This window comes from Sabethes cyaneus, chromosome 3 (assembly GCF_943734655.1).
Source record: "Sabethes cyaneus chromosome 3, idSabCyanKW18_F2, whole genome shotgun sequence".
Taxonomy (NCBI): domain Eukaryota; kingdom Metazoa; phylum Arthropoda; class Insecta; order Diptera; family Culicidae; genus Sabethes; species Sabethes cyaneus.
Window position 1 is genome coordinate 135,857,959 of NC_071355.1, and position 16,970 is coordinate 135,874,928.

The 16,970-nt window shown below is 36.7% G+C and overlaps 2 protein-coding genes across 10 annotated transcripts in view; one reads left to right on the forward strand and one right to left on the reverse strand.

Annotated features, from left to right (window-relative positions):
* LOC128743620 (lysosomal-associated transmembrane protein 4B) overlaps nt 1–6,827 on the reverse strand; it is a 53,569-nt gene extending 46,742 nt beyond the window's left edge. For 3 of the 9 annotated variants that reach the window (XR_008412313.1, XM_053840226.1, XM_053840230.1), the window contains exon 1: nt 6,718–6,827. The gene's annotated coding sequence lies outside the window, so the exon portion shown is untranslated. Of the gene's footprint in view, nt 1–6,315; nt 6,406–6,625; nt 6,645–6,713 lie in introns of those variants that run through there. The other 6 variants (XM_053840231.1, XM_053840227.1, XM_053840233.1 and 3 more) reach the window with 4 other exon arrangements.
* Nucleotides 6,828–13,508: 6,681 nt separating this feature from the next.
* Nucleotides 13,509–16,970, forward strand: part of LOC128741415 (U4/U6.U5 small nuclear ribonucleoprotein 27 kDa protein) — a 58,008-nt gene continuing 54,546 nt past the window's right edge. The window contains exons 1-2 of the mRNA XM_053837216.1: nt 13,509–13,672; nt 13,743–13,839. Coding sequence (XP_053693191.1) covers nt 13,766–13,839 — 74 coding nt within the window. The 5' untranslated portion in view covers nt 13,509–13,672; nt 13,743–13,765. The remainder of the gene's footprint in view (nt 13,673–13,742; nt 13,840–16,970) is intronic.

Consider the following 16,970-nt stretch of genomic DNA (forward strand, 5'->3'; position numbering starts at 1 on the left):
TGGCTTCTTCCCCTATGACTAATAGAAGCACGCTTACTTTTCTGCCATTGTCCGCTAGTGGCCATTTATCCATTCCCATGGCGTTTGGTAGTTTTTCCAATTCCTTTCAAAAAATTCGAAATTGGCAGTCATATCTCCTTCCAACGACAATGGCGACGGTTGTGGCACTGGAACCGTGGCGGATCTAGCATGTTGTTAAGGTTGTGCCCGGTGTTGCTGCGCTTGGGCGGATATAGTATTCATCAATTGTACGAAAACATTAGACTGATGCTCCAGGAACATCCGGAATTGGTCTGGATCCATTTCAGATGAGGAAATCCGAAAACCAGTACAACAAAATGGCTGCCGACGTGATTCGACAAACATTCAGACAAACACGAGTTTTTCCTCGATAAACGAAAGCGTTTTCGCGATTTCACCAAAACCGATAGTTTCCCCACGGGTTCACGACGAAGACTTTTTCCGCGATTTCATTCGATGACGCCGGAAAGACACTAGAAGTACGTGACTACTTCTGATACCATGTTATATTTTCTTATTAAAACGAATAGCTGGTGTCTAACAATATCTTTATTATGATTGACGAACTTTACCGTCTGACTGTACGCGTGAGAATGATGGCGGGTCTAGATTATGCGTATTGGCTATTTGTTCAAGAGTAATACATATTGAAAAGGTGTGAAAGCTAAACCTAACAAGGGGTACATCAATACTGCAACACAACGTTTCATAAGCACTTATTTCCTTTTCTGTTAAACAAAAAATCTTTCTTATCATTTCTAATTAAATCATACAACGGTTTAGCAATCAATGAAAAATTTCGAATAATCTTTCTTAAATAACTAGTAAATTTGCTAAAAATTTGTTTACTTCGTTAATATTTTGACGTAGGACTACGTCTTACGGCAAGTTTTGAGATAGTGTCATTCCAAAAAATCGAAAAATGCGAGCGTCACGGAAAATGAAAGGTTTTGAGCGCTAATAGCTAGCGGTTTTCCGATCGATTTTCAATATTATTAAACCAATCGATCGGAAAATCTTCTAAGAATTGACCCAAATGAAGAAAAGTATGGATTTTTGATGTTGAACTATTGAAAAATTGAAAATAATGAACCTATGTTTTACCGGAATTCTCGCTTCGTGATTGGTTGAAAGATTCTTTACGATGATCTAAACCTATACCAATTTGATATCTGTGCTTGGGAAGTAAGCCAAAACAAGTGACAAAGCTTCCTCATTTCAACAAGATTTCTTAACACCGCGGTTCAACCTAGACCGTTTTGACGTCCTTGCTTGGGAAGTACGCCAGAGAGAGTGACAAAGCCCCCTGGTGCCAAGATTTCTTACGAACGCGATTAAACCTAGTCCAATTTGATGTCTGTGTTAGGGAAGTGTGCCAGAAAAAATGACACAAGTTCGTTGTCCCAATAGATCGCAAATTCTTTACTGCGAGACGATTAAACCTCGGCGAATTTGATATCTGTGTTGGAAAAATGTGCTACAACTGTAGTGATCGGTTATAATACGACTCTGTATGAATACGCATGCTTGCCGTTTCATTAGAAGTGTAGTGAGAAGATGTGCTGTTGATAAAACAGGATTGAATTGGTAAAATCCCTTCAACGTGGGAAACCATGGATAATAAAAACAATCTCTAATTCTTTGATAAATGTTACATGCAACGCATGTAGCATATATATATGTTGCAAATAGCATGTATACATGAAGAATCGAATGATTACAAGCATGAATACATGCTACTATCACTACAAAGAGACTTACGTAGTCCTGCGTCACCTATATATGCGGTCGTGTCTTGTACACAACCCCTCTGATTTTTTTTGGTACTGGAATGATTTATACATTCTACATGTTTTTCACTAGGGCTGATTTCATTTGAAGATACACTCAAGTCTTTTTTTACACGGTTTGTTTTTTTCGATTACTCGAAAACGGTGCAGCTAAGGAACTATTTACAATCTACGTGAGGAATGTCGAGCTACTCCCAAATGTATTGAGAAATAAATGAATGGTCTCTAAGTTACCCCTTTCTTAATACTCAAAAAACTAAACCGTGTAAAAAAAGTACTTGAGTGTATTGTCAATTGCAAGGAAAATTGTACCATCCAAAGTGCGATATCGCTCATAAAAGTGCTATTTTACAATAAATCGTTTCGGTATCTTCGGCGCACTTTTTCGTTATATTCCAAGCAATAAGTGCGCCGAAGAGACCGAAACGATTTAAGCTAAAATAGCACTTTTATGAGCGATTACGCACTTATTGATTGGACAATTTTCCTTGGTTACAATATCATGTAATCAAGGTATTCGATTTTAGTTTTGAGAAATGAACATTTGTGCAATTGTAATTGTAATTGATTGTTCTTTAGTACAATGAAGACTTGTTCAAGAACTGTGAAATGCTCTTCAGTTGTTCGTGTAGCAATGAATATATCATCCATGTAAATTTTAATATACCTTCTTGTATTAATTCTCAAAAAATGGAATTAATAAAACACATAAACGCAGAAGGTGCATTGCATAACACGAACACGGAACACGAGTATATTCGAATTGTCCAAGATGCGTGACAAAAGCCGTGTACTTTTGCGAATTTTTATCAATATGTACCTAAATGGTGGTATCCACTTTTCAAATCTAATGCAGTAAAAAAATTTCTGTCTCTCAAGGAATCCAAAAGATCTACAATTAAAGGTATCGGATAGCAATCTTTAATTGTAACTTTGTTGAACTCTCGATAATCAACACACATTCTCCATGTATTGTTGTTTTTCTTTACCAAAACAATTCGACTGGCATACGTAGAACTACTTTCTTTTATAGTTCCTTCTTTTAAAAGATTTTCAATCTGCAATTCTATCTCTCTTTTTGATTGAATGGTTGTTGCTGCAATACTTCTATTCTCATGATATAAATATTATGTGGTTTTGCTTGGATAGAGCCATTACAATAAACATTTTCAGAGACTTAATTTTCGAAATGTCTCTGATATCAATATCATTTTCACCTATATTAAGTTTATCTGAATCAGTTTCCAAAAAGGTATCTGTGCTCACCTCTATATTATATATTTGAGGACAAAAATTAACTTCGACTGCATTCAAATTCAAAGGTTTTGATAACGTGATTTCCTTTTACTCCAAATAGAGCCGATGATCCATTGTATTCCACCACCAAATCATTTCGCTTAATAAAATCAGATCCCAATATGCAGATAGGACGCATTGTAGCGTCAGGAACTATCTTAAACTGTAACACATAAATAAAATCGTCAATTACAATTTCAATATCAAAACTGCCTAGAATGGTAATTTTTGACTTATTCAGACCTACATAATCGAAATTATTAAAAACAGTAACGTAAAAAGTAGATGGAACAAAAGAACGTTTAATTAAACAAATTGGACTGCCGGTATCGAAAAGAGTATTGCAACTTTTAAAAACGTTTGAAAATCTAACTAAAATATTAAAGTAAACTATTTTTAAGCTAACCCTACCTTGATAGTCTACTCTACCTCGCGAATAAGTTGTCCTTCGGGATGATGAGTGAATTCCTCTGGTTCGACAGCGGACATCATGTTTCTGCTCGAGTTGAAGTATATCTTACACCCTGTTGAATTTCACGGTATGGCCGGATTATAGTTTGATAATTGCCATTATATCCTGCTGGGCATCTTCTAGCCACATGCCCACTTTCACCACAATTGAAACATACGATTCTGCGACTTGTTCACGAGGTCGCGGGTTTTTCGACGATTTGCAAATCTCATTTTCAACTGACTTTCACAGCGACACAGGGCTGACAGTAGTTCACCAACAGTTTATGTACAGCAGTACTCACGGCAAGTTGTAATTGACGATCAGGAATGCCATTTATTATGTACTTCATAGTTGCAGTTTCACTTAAGTTCACTAATCTTGCTTTCGTGATGACATCGTAGGCAAAATTTTCGTAAGATTCGCTTGAAAGTTTGTGCCTATTTATCAGAAGACATTGAACGTCGGCTTTATACAATCTGGCTGGAAACGCTTGTCCAATTTTGAATTTGAAGTCGGTCTAATCTTTGATTGCTTCTTCTGCTCCTTCAAACCACAATTTTGGCATTGTTCCAAGCACTGATCCCAGTCGCATTGCGGTGTAGTGAAGAACTTCTTTGGTTTCCCAAATATAAATTTCTTGCATTCGCTCGATATGCTGGATCCATTTCGTCATTGACATCTTTGCAATATTGAACTCAGGAATCAGGTTTCGGACGTCCTCGGGGTGAAGAAAAACACGAAATTCTCCTTCTTGGCTTAAACATTTCAATTGGTCTTTCTTCGGTTACTGCACCACCGCTTCCTGATATACTCGAAGCTCCTTTCGTTATTTCGTTATTTAATCGACATTTCGTATCTTACTGCTCCCACAGTTGCTCATACAACGCTGCTCATACAACGCCAGTTTCCCTTCTGACTGCTCCAACAGTCAAACCAGCAGCCACACCAACGGCCCTGGTTTCATCACACAAACTACTTGTAGCTCTAATTCCGTGTTGACGGTCTTGTTCCAATTCCAAAATTTGCTCCCTGGTTGAATGGTTCGACGAATTTTTAGTTGCTCGTAAACCTTCGCTTGTTGAAAAATTTTGCTGCATTATCGACCGTTTTGGGGCACTCACGAAGAATCATCCCACTTCTGAAAATTGAAGACGAATATCCGAAAAAATCTGGCAAATTACTAATATAAGCGTTTATTCGTGCGCTTCTGGAAGGCTAATCATCCTTTTTACAATCAATGTCACGCTTTTTATATTCGTCTGTTCTATGCTATGCCTACTATTTCTTCTACACTACTACCAATTTTTTGGTTGAAAAACTACTCAAAATCTGAGTTTGTACACTTCAAGGGCATTTTGAGTAGTTTTAACCAAATTTTAAAATTCAACCAATTTACGGGTAAACTCCTTAAAGAGTGCAGAGATGAAAAATTTCTTGAGCAGTGCAGTTTGTAAATATTCGTGTGTGTGTGTGTGTGCAGCCCATACCGGAATAAAGTTTTTGACATAGGAATACATCTTACGGCAAAAATACAGTTTGTAGAAAAATTAATCAATAAAACGAATTATTGGTACCGTCTGATCGTTGGGAATAATCAAGCTACGTATTAGTTGTGAGTGGCCAGCGGCAGCAGATCTGGCATGAGCCTTAAATTTGGCAAACAAATTATTTTGACGGAGTTGCGGAGTTAATACACAACTTTTGAACTAAATATCCGATCAATATCAAAGAATCTAGAAAATATTGATAATGGTTAATTAGGTTGAGAACTCAATTAATTGAAATTAACATCGATCATAACGGTCCTACCGTTGTTGAAAAACGCGATCTGGTTTAAAGCGGGCCAGGCGCAAAATTCAAGAAATTTTAAATTCCGAAACTTTTTGAAATATGTATCACAGCAGATACTCTATTTTTTGGATGCACTAAAAACGAATATTTGTGTCATCCTAAAATATGTGCTATATTTTATTAATAACTACTCTAAAGACAAAATCCTTCAAAGATTACGCGTTTGTACGCTACCAAAAATATTTTGATTTTGATGGTTTTATTCCACTCATTAGGGTGATACAAATTTTTCTTTTTAAGGTGCTTTCAAAAAGGTATAGCGTCTTCAGAAAAGTTGTTACACTAAAATGATCAACTTTGCTTAATACAATAACTCTATTTTATTGATTGTTTTTCGAAGTTGCTTCGGAGTGCAGAGGTTATTTTTTCTAATAAAAATCTACTGATCTACTATCTACACGTAGCTCCCTGTAGAGAATCTTGCGTGATTTTTCACATAAAAAGGATCGTAGAAAAGGACGTATAAATTATTTTGAGAGTAGTATCTATTGGCCCCAAAATTCTAGCTTTAACTTTCAGTAGCTCCCATAATCAACGATTTTGTATGGTTTATGCGACCTGCTGAAAACTAAAGCCAGAATTGTATTGTTCTCTAAAACAGCTGGTTGTCTTTCGAAAGAAAACAAATTCAAAAAGTCCATGGTTCGAAAGCAACCACGTTAGCAAACTAGGCTTTGCTTTACTTTATATGTACCTCGATGACTAAACCCAAAATCTATCAAAACTATTAACTTTTTTGAAGAACTTTACATTTGACGAGTTAAGACGCAAATTACGAAACACCATTTTTTACTTACTACAAAAACAAAAATGCCAGCGAAAGGGTGACTCCAAATAGACTTCAGTTTTTCTATTCAAAATAAGTACCTATTTTGATATTAATAACAAAAATGAAATGCTTACCGATATAAACTTTGTCCAAATGAATTCTTAAGAACGTTAGATAAATTTTTTTCACTTACTCGCTTAGTTGGTACTACTTTAAGAATAGAATTCTAAGTAAATAAAGTCGAGATACAATAGATGCCCTTTTTTTCTTTTGACATAAAGAATATATTTCATAATCAAACATGCAGCAAAAAGCGCATACATCTTAGATATCAAGGTATATTAAAAACAGAATTATAATGCTTTTACTAATTATTAAATTATCATTTAATGACACTTCTCGTTTTTCGAATAGTCATTTGTTTTTTTAAGCTAAAACAAGTACCATTTTAACGCTTTCCATTTGGAGTAACTAAAACTTAAATTAATTAAACGACTTTAACCAGACTACAGATAACACTAATCTTACTTACGCACCAGCTCACTATATTAAAAAAAACTCGACAATTTCACTTCATTTTCGATTTTCTCTTTTAAAGATGAAAGTATCCCAAGTATTTTACAGAATCTTAACACAATAAAATGTCGCGAATGCAGTGTTGCCGATTTTTTAATAAAAGAAGTAACATTCAATTAAAAAAAGGGCACCAAATTTTCAAAAGGGCGTAACAAAAGTAAACAAATCGAGAAACCGACGCCCGCTTACGAAAAAGACGGATGCCTGGCAGAAATCGAACAGAATCAATATAGCGCCGGCTGAATTTGACATTCAGAACCGGTTCATCTTCTTCGTTTTTCGCTCTATTCTGTTTGTCATAACAAGTGACAAGAGATGACAAGCACGGAGCGAAGAAGCTCCAGTTTGTGTCAAACAAAATGATTGTTGCTTTAAGCCTCAATAAAATATTTTTATAACAACCTGGAAATATTGTTGTTTCAAAACGAGATTCTGTTTGAATCAACCAAATAACAGTTTTGAACACCCCATCGGCAGGCAACCATGTTTTCGCCGCCAACATCTCGTGTGTGCGAAAATGAGATAGCATGTCAGCATTGCGTTTCACTCAACTGCCAGCAGTCTGATTTGGGCCCGCTGTCAAATTTTGAGCCCAGGACATGCTGTCGCTGACGTTCACTGCAGCTCAATATAGAGATGTCGATGGGCTGGTTTTGAATTAAAAGTAAAGTATTTTCAAATTTGAAGTTAACATTGATATAACAATAAATATTTCCATTTCAATCATACCTTTCAGTTTAAAACAAAACGAAATTTTTGTTTGTGCATAAAACAACCATAAATATGGTTGAAACTACATTTTTATTCTCCGTGAGCGCTGCTCGTTGCAGTTTCCGATTCTGGGAAGAAAATTCCAAATTTATATTTATTTGCAACCTTCAGTTTTCGTTCGTATAGCCATCACACAAAACAAATCAAACAATCTGCATCTATAACTATAATCATAAAAATGTTGGTTTTGTTTAGTGTGAGGCATTTATAACCAGACCTTTTTTCAGAAAATTGTTTCCAGTACCGGTGTTCTTTTGTGCGCCATTTATGTGCTTTATGTGTGTGTGCTTATATTGCGCATTTTGCACCTCATTAGACTCGATGTGAAGTAGTAGAGGTGTGGAACAACGTACCGTTTGTTTGTGTTACCAGCGCAAATAATGTAAACAGCAAGACTGACGTCAATCTCGCCCTATTCTCCTACGGGCATAAAAAAGCATAAAGATTGTGCCGTACAACGATGACACTAACACACCTATACTTTTCAGCATATTACGATCACAAACATGCCGCGTTTGCCGTACCTAAGTAATAGTGTACATAGCATTAGACTGCTGTGCAAAAAATTTTTGCACAGTGAATATTTTCACACCTCACCCATACATTTATAATGCAGCATGAAAACAATGAGGAATATACAGGCGAGGTAATAAGAAAAAATTAATTAGTGCAATATTTATTTATTTTTTAAAAGTGTCATTATTTGATTCTAATTGTTGCTCGCTAATTTGAGAGTCCGCCAAAAGCAATCAAGCATGACGTCAAACTAGAAATGTACCGTTGAATGCAATTTGTTTTCGAAGCGTTCGAAGCTTATTTTGTCATCGTCATCATATTTACCAAATGCAAACCGATACTTTCTCCTTCCACACCTGCTTAAATCTCATTGACCTTAGAAGTGTCACAGACGGCAGCTTGTTTTGATTATGCGAACCGGATTTAAAATTTTAAATTCAAATCGAAGTTTAGTAAGTTTTGCATAGTGGATATAACGTACAAAGGATGTTTAATTGAAAGTTTGGTGCATTCACTGATATTGATTCAATTATTTATAGCTGTCTGGTTAGTACCGTGGACCCCCGTTCGTTTGACCGTTTTTAATCTGAACACTTTTTAATTTGAACCCCGTTGGTTTGCACGATGTGCAAATTAAAAATGGTTCAAATGTCATTCTCAATATGACTTCATTTGCTTATGCAGACAATGCACATAAACACGATTTGTTTGTACTGATCTAACGTGTTTAATCTGTTTCACAATGCGTTTTCCCAACGATTATGGTAGAAATCTGATCGGAGAATGAAATATTCGCTGCTTGCAACTGCCAACTGAATCAAACCACCAAACAATAACAAAGAACAGGGTAGCCAGTTCACACAAGCTCCAGCATATTTAGGGTTACCAGTTGTTCAAATTAAAAGCTAACCCCGTTAGTTTGCATGAGGAATTGTTCAAACGAACGGGGGTCCACTGTATTTATTTTACGAAATGACATAATTCACACTCTCAAGCTCGTTCTATTTACAGAAAAATTTAGTGGAAAATGAGTTTCGAACACAGTCAGATACTGCACCGGAAACATGCTAGAGTATCAGGTAATAATGTGCGTGACTCTCAAAGTGAACTCGATAATGACGACGAAGAGCAGGATGTGTATGCTGACGTTGAATTCGTCGAGAAGCTTGACTATCCAGCTGATAATGGATCTTATGGAAAGTTATGAACGGGATGAGGAAATCACTAATATGGATGACCAAGCAATTGGTTTAGCACAAGATATGCTACCTGATGGATTTTATGGCTGCTGGTTATTAGTATCTATTCGTGATTTCAAAGGACACTCCTCAGGAAAGGAAGTCGGAAACTGGGGTGTCGCTGGCAATACGGTTGGTGAATTTTTACATAGCTGCTGGTTACTTGCAAAACGATTTATTAAGCAATACGTCATAATCTTAGTAGTATTAGTAAGTGCGCAAGTTGAAGCTGTCAAATTGAAATTTTCACTGCAGTCTAAAAATTCGTGCAAAGGTCAATATAACAATGTAAATAAAAAGTTAGAAAAATAAATATAAATTTGGTTTAACGTAATTTGTAGGATGACATTCTATCACAGAGAACAGACTACCAGGTAATTGACAAAAAGTGTGTAAAAGGTTTTTATGTAATCTACGAGTAATCCTTCAATAGAGCACCCCTCGAGCAGTAAGTGGCAAACTAAATTTTGATGTCGCTGCCATCGCTGCTATGTAACTTCAGCACAAAGAAATTTTGATAAAGGTACGTGGATATTTTTTGATGCGTTTGGCAAACTATTTCTGGAGGGCGCCACCAACAGATTTTACACACAAAAAATCGATTATTTCCTTCGAGCCTGTTAATCTGTTCTCTGTGGCCCTAGTTCCAAATAACGGAATGTAGCATTGATTTTAGTATAATTTATTCCCAGGTAACCAATAAGCATTTCCAATGCAATTTAAATGCAAGGCAATAAGCATTTAAGTTGCCTTAAATGCTACTTAAATGCTATTTTAGCAAAATATGCGGCTACTTTACTGCTAGCTCTCTTATAGTGCTGACAATGCTTATTTGCAGCTAGTTACCGACAAGAAGAATTTAAATAGAATTGTGGATGCCAGTTTACAACAGTTATGCAGTCAAAAGGCTGATAAACAGCAACTTGCAGTATAAAACGCCAGGGATGCTAATAAACGATTGATTTACTGCTTATACTAATGCTTATTGGTTACCTGGGTTGTTTTCTTGTCCGAATGTAATCGCTGGCTATTGATATTTGTTCAGTTTTAACCACGGGAATGACATTTCCAATACCAACCTGTACAAAAAAAAAACGTAGCCAACATACAGCGGGCCCAAGCTGACAGCTTCATAGATGGGCTCAACCTGACAACCGAGTCGGATGTATAAATTGTTAAATTTTGTAAGTTTTGGTTCGATTTTAGCCAAGGTTTTAGCATCACATAGCCAATGTCAGGCAGACAATTGATGCAAAATACATGAAACTGTGAAAATGGTTAGTTAAATTCGTTTTGTGAAATCGCTTTGCGTTTGTCGCCTTTTTCATGTGAGCAACGAAAATGTGACGTCATATCAGCCCCCTGGTTTTAACCTACGGGGTGAAGTGGCTGTCAAATTCATACATTTTCGATGTCCCACGCATAGGTACCAAACTGGTAATTTTGACAGGAACCAAAATATTTGCTGGGAATTCCCCTTTACCGAGGACCATTTGAAAGTTGCTCTCTTCACTCCTACATGAGAAAGAGATAGCAACACACCATGCCCTTGGTTTTAACCAAGCCCATGGCAGACAACCATGTTCTCGCCGCCAACATCTCGTGTGTGCGAAAATGAGATAGCAATTCAGCACTGCGTTTCACTCAACTGCCAGCAGTCTAATTTGGGCCCGCTGTCAAATTTTGAGCCCCGGACATGCTGTCGCTGACGTTTACTGCAGCTCGATATACACTGAAATCAAACCATCAATTAGTTTTATATGCACCTCGCATATAAAACGTCTGTGCATCATTTGATTAGGCGCACATAAAATTCATAAACGACTATTAACAATTAAGAGTGTAAGATATAAAAATTATAACCATTCTTATAAGATGTAAGTGTTAAAATAATAATTCTTATTGAATCATCTTATATAATCTATTAGTTTTGGGGAATACCGAAAAAGTATGTTCTACTGCATATAAATTTAATTCACATGAATTCGGCAGCGTGTGGAACAGTAGCCTGTTTCTGTGGTGCAGAGTTTCACTCTTTAAGCAGTATTTCTTCATTTTTTGGAAGGTAGGTTGGACATTCTTATATGAATATGAATTATTCCTAATATATTATTATATTTATCAGAAAGAAACCTCAGTATTGCATCGCTACTATCGCTGGCGTAGTAATGACCACTTGGTCGAAGCGGCAATCAGTTCGGCAAAGCAATCGGAACCTAAATTGTCGGAAATTATGGCGAGGAAAGGTGCTTAGAAGCAGTCGATTAAAGTTGCCAAAGAGAGGCTCAAGGCTTATGAAGATTCCAGAATCAAACGACGTTTGTTCAACCGTCTGAAGCGGGTTAGAGTAATGGAATATGTTGGTAACGGCAAGTCACCTCCACAGGGTTTTGGCATTCATGAGGTAATGTTTACTCGTAACATTTTTCCAACTCGTTTTTAGAATTATTGAACTTTTTAGGTGACTTCGGGCAAGATACTTGGTAGCACATACACACCGGATGCTTGATTATGATGTCGTTCTAAACCAAGGAGAAAGGAAACTGCACGTTGAAAACAGATGAGGTCGGATGCTAGCTCATAAATTCTGATATAAAATATTGTAATAGCATCGTAGAATCGTACGTTTTCTGTAAATGAATGAATGAATATCGTAGATCAAAGATTAATTTCATTTGCTCATCAGTAAGCGAATTATTGTGAACAATCCTAATAAATTCTATAACATATTTTATTGATAATGGATTACTCTAAACTATAAAATTCATATTGCGTGCATTTAAAATGCATTTGTAATGTTCTTTAATGTTATATACGATCAAGTAATAAATTGTATGTGCGAGTTTTATAAATTTTATGTGTATTGACACATAAAGCTATTATAAAAACTGAATATAGAATGTAAGGATTTGGAATATAATTCTGAAGTGCGGAAGTTAATTGCAAAATTTTATGTGTGATGCACATAAAATTTATTTAGCCAGTTTTCTCAGTGTAGAGATGTCGATGGGGTGGTTTTAACCCGCTAACATAGTTAATATTGTGCTTCCCGAGAAAATATTTCGTTTTTCAGCTTTATATAGTTGTGCGCAAAGGTAAATCATATATTATTGACAGTGTAAGCACGTGTAAGTTTTCTATGTTTATCCTCTTATTCTTTACTTAGATAACATTTGTTTTGTTCTATTACGTACAGACTTACAAACAACACAGTTACAATGTCTTACGTTAACCGAAAATGATAAAATTTAAATGCTGATTGCGTTTGTAAAAAATTTGTCCATGTTTGAACGGACAAACACGAAGCAAGCTACCCTAGCATTCAGCTGAAGAGCGAGAGAGAAATATTGTTGCTTTTCTCATCACTCTTGCGTTGACAGTTTCTTAAGAGATTTCGTGTGAGTGTAAAAGAGATACTTTGACTGCGAGCAACCAGAACAGAGCTGCGCGCAACTGTTAGGCGCACAACTAAACCTACGAAAGAAAAATTTTAGATAATAATCGCAATAGTTACATTTTTGATAATTTCTACCGCGTTTTAGCTTGTTTGTTGAAAATAGATTTGTTATTTAGTAAACAGATATATTACCTTATTGCTATACATACGCAAACAGTAATTTCTGTTTTAATTAAGAAATTAAATTATTTAAAAAATCTCGCCCTTCCCAGCCCGTATAGTTTATATGGAGCTGTCACTTTTGCCTGCCCAACAGCTCTGCAATACATATGACCTCTGCAAACATCCTATAATTAGAGTGACTATATACAGAGTGGCGACAAGTCATCCCAAATGTATTCGCTATGTGCGCGAAACGGTGCTGCCACCTTCCCAAGTTTGTTCTATTTGTGAAGTCTGTGCACAGGTTTGTTAAAGAGTGAAAAAGATAGACAAAACTTTGCATCAAATCTTCACAAACTTTCCATATGGCAGTTCCATGAGAGTACAAGAGATCGATTTGTGCTTACATAGCGAATGGAATGCGGGTTTTCCAAGGTTTTTCTTTCTCTTTCCTGCATACGCGTTGGATAGGTCGTCTGCTCGATTGGAATGACACTGACAGATAATTATCATTCCAATTTTGACATTGTCGCCACTCTGTATATAGTCACTCTACCTATAATGTTAAACAAGTGTTTACAAAACCCTGGCATCACTTCTGTCATTATCATTCTGGATTCTGCCGGTATTTGGAAATTTTAGGCGTTATAGATTTTTTGTTCAAAAACTTGGTTTTTTAAATGTGAATCTTAATTTTCGTTTTTGGAGAAGATTTATCATGTGCTTGCTCCATAAGCAGCAGCTGTCAAATTAGGTTTTTTTAAATTTATTACGCCTAATTAAGTTGCAGAATGTTTTTCCGGTTTTGATGCTTTAACCCCTTCAATCCTGGTAAGTAATTTAAGAATATGTGCAATTAAACAGAATTATGTTTGTTACGCAGTTCATATTTCGGTTGTAGGAAATTTCTAAATAACGTGAAACATGCCGTCACCTCCAAGAAGAAAAACTCATAGAGAAAAACGACGAGAACGAGAAGGAAACCGATCCGTTGGAAGGTAAGCCAATAAATATAGGGGGAAGTCCCCCAGTACCGGACACGTTAAGATTTTGACATATAAATATAGTAAAGATTTGTATAACGCGGTGGATGTTGTACGCCCATCGCGATATCTCAGCTGTCCATTAACCAATTAAGTTTATTTTTGGTAGTTGACTAGGTTATACGGTTATACCACATGCTAACAATGTACCAAAAATCTACTTTACAATCTTTACACCGCGTTATACAAATCTCTAGGGGGATTAGGGGCATAATGAGCACCCTAACTTGTTGACTGATTTAAGCACCCAAAATGACAGAATTTTTAAAGTGTCGTCATTGCAAAACATACATTCACTATTGATAATTAAAGGCATACTGTTAACAAATTGAAAAATAATTGATATGATGACGAAAATTGCAATTTAAACTTATGTTTCAAAAACTAAAAATCGGTCAGTGTGTGGGGCACAATGAGCACCCCCTGGGGCATAATGAGCACCCTTATAAACACATGCTTGAAGGGTATATATATATAAGAACAACAATCACACACACATACACACACACTCACATACATGCATATACACATACATAAATACATACATACACATATACACATACACACCCATACATACACAAACATAAAACGTGTCAAAACGCCGATAAAACTATTGACCGCAAGCCGCTTAAAGGCAATTAATCCGCGGAGGCTGCCTCTGGAGCACACAAGGAAAGTTTCGGATGACGCTTAAGCTAGCTGTGTTTTAGTGTTGAAGACATATGCTTTTCCGTTTCCCTCTACCAGCTGGTATACGAGGGTTCTGATTTCACGGGTAGTAATACCGTAGCATTGAACCTCCATATACAAAATATGGACCACCAGCTCTTGTCCAGTAGCGGGAACGGAAACAGTTTTGAAGCAATCAATTTGGTCCACCTCCTGCCCAGAGATTGCCCTTTCGTTTGGCCTCATATACCAAGCTAACGTCTGCCGCAGAATGCTGTGGTACTTGACGACTTGTTTTGTGAGTATTCCGTCTCGCCTTAGAGTGGTCAAGGCCACTTGCAAGGCCTTTTTTGACCAATTATGTCTTCCGGATTCTCTTGGCATATTCATACCATCACTGTAAACACGCATTGACGCGATAAACAAAGAAACTGACAGGTTAGTTAATGTGACATAGTGCTCGTTTCGCCCTAAGGGTGCCCATTTCGCCCCCCAGTCAAGTAGTTAAAGTAAAAATGGGTTTTTACACTATTTATAGTATAAAATCAAAACTTCAATGATGGTGAAATTTGAGATACACTAGAATCTCGTTTTACGTCCGTTCATTTTACGTGATTTCGTTTTACGTCACTTTTTTTACGTCCAAATTTTGAATTAACGTCCTCTCGTTTTACGTCCAAAACTTGAATTAACGTCCTCTCGTTTTACGTCCGAAATTTGAATTAACGTCTTCGGGAAAGTTACTTAAATGACTGCCGCCTTCAAGATGGTATGGAAAATAACGCAGAATTGACTCACTACGTGGCGCTAGCGTATATGTAGCATTCTTATACAAGCTGTATCTGGCGTTGCTGACTATTTAGAAAGTTACGGTCTTCGGGAAGGTTACTCAAATGACTGCTGCCTTCAAGATGGTATGGAAAATAGCGCAGAATTGACTCACTACGTGGCGCTAGCGTATATGTAGCATTCTTATACAAGCTCTATCTGGCGTTGCTGACTATTTAGAAAGTTACGGTCTTCGGGAAGGTTACTCAAATAACTGTCGCCTTCAAGATGGTATGGAAAATAGCGCAGAATTGACTCACTACGTGGCGCTAGCGTATATGTAACATTCTTATACAAGCTCTATCTGGCGTTGCTGACTATTTAGAAAGTTACGGTCTTCGGGAAGGTTACTTAAATAACTGCCGCCTTCAAGATGGTATGGAAAATAGTGCAGAATTGACTCACTACGTGGTGCTAGCGTACATGCAGAACTATTATACAAGCTTAATCTTGCGCTGCTGACTATTTAGAAAGTTGCGGTCTTGGGAAAGGTTACTTAAATAACTGCCACCTTCAAGATGGTATGGAAAATAGCGCAGAATTGACTCACTACGTGGCGCTAGCGTATATGTAGCATTCTTATACAAGCTGTATCTTGCGCTGCTGGCTATCCAGAAAGTTGCAGTCTTTGGGAAGGTTACTTAAATAACTGCCGCCTTCAAGATGGTATGGAAAATTCAAGGTGGTATGGAACCGGCTGCACTAGTGTATGTTTTTTTGTATTTGCCATAACTCATGATCTTGATTGTACAAGAAGATCCTTTCTTCGGAAAGGTAGTTTAAGTTACCGAACCGTCCATTCATTTTACGTGATTTCATTTTATGTCCGAAATTTGAATTAACGTCCTATCGATTTACGTCCAAAATTTGAATTAACGTGCAAGGATTTTTGGGGCCGGGGGAGTTTCTTAGGATGATTGTTTATTTTTTATCCCTCACTTTCCCGCTTGGTCAACCGTCCATAAAAATTCTACAAAATTTACACCCGTATTTTTCCATTTGGCACTTAGGGAACCCCGTTTTGAGAAAGAGTGGTTCCAAAATATCCCAACTTTTGCCAAGCTTTCCTTCTTTAATAATTTATCACTTTTGAACCACTGAATTGATTTTTATTATTTTGGTACCAAATATGGAGTTAAAGCTCAAGGTTTTCATTGACTGCTCAAACATTTAAAATAGTTTGACGTAGGACTACGTCTTTGCTTACTATACTGGGACTGGGTACCACTTGGTGAAAACGAAAATAGAAGTGTAACGTTTGAATGAAAGATTTCAAATGCGAAAAAAACTACTAAACTACTGAACGAAACTGAACGATTTATATGTCGTTGGATAGATAAAATGACCAGCAATTTTATGGATGGGTGAAAGAGCAATTTTAAGGAGGGCGTAAGAGGGAGGGCTCCTACACAAATGCAACACAAATTTCCTCAAAACTCGAGAACTAATCAAGCAAATGGAACCAAATTTGGCATGTAAAGGTTTCAGAAGCCAAAAATTTTTTCTGTGATAAATTGAGACCCCTTCCCTCTTTTGGAGGGGAGGGCTCCCATACAAATGAAATCCAAATTTACTCATAACTCTAGAAT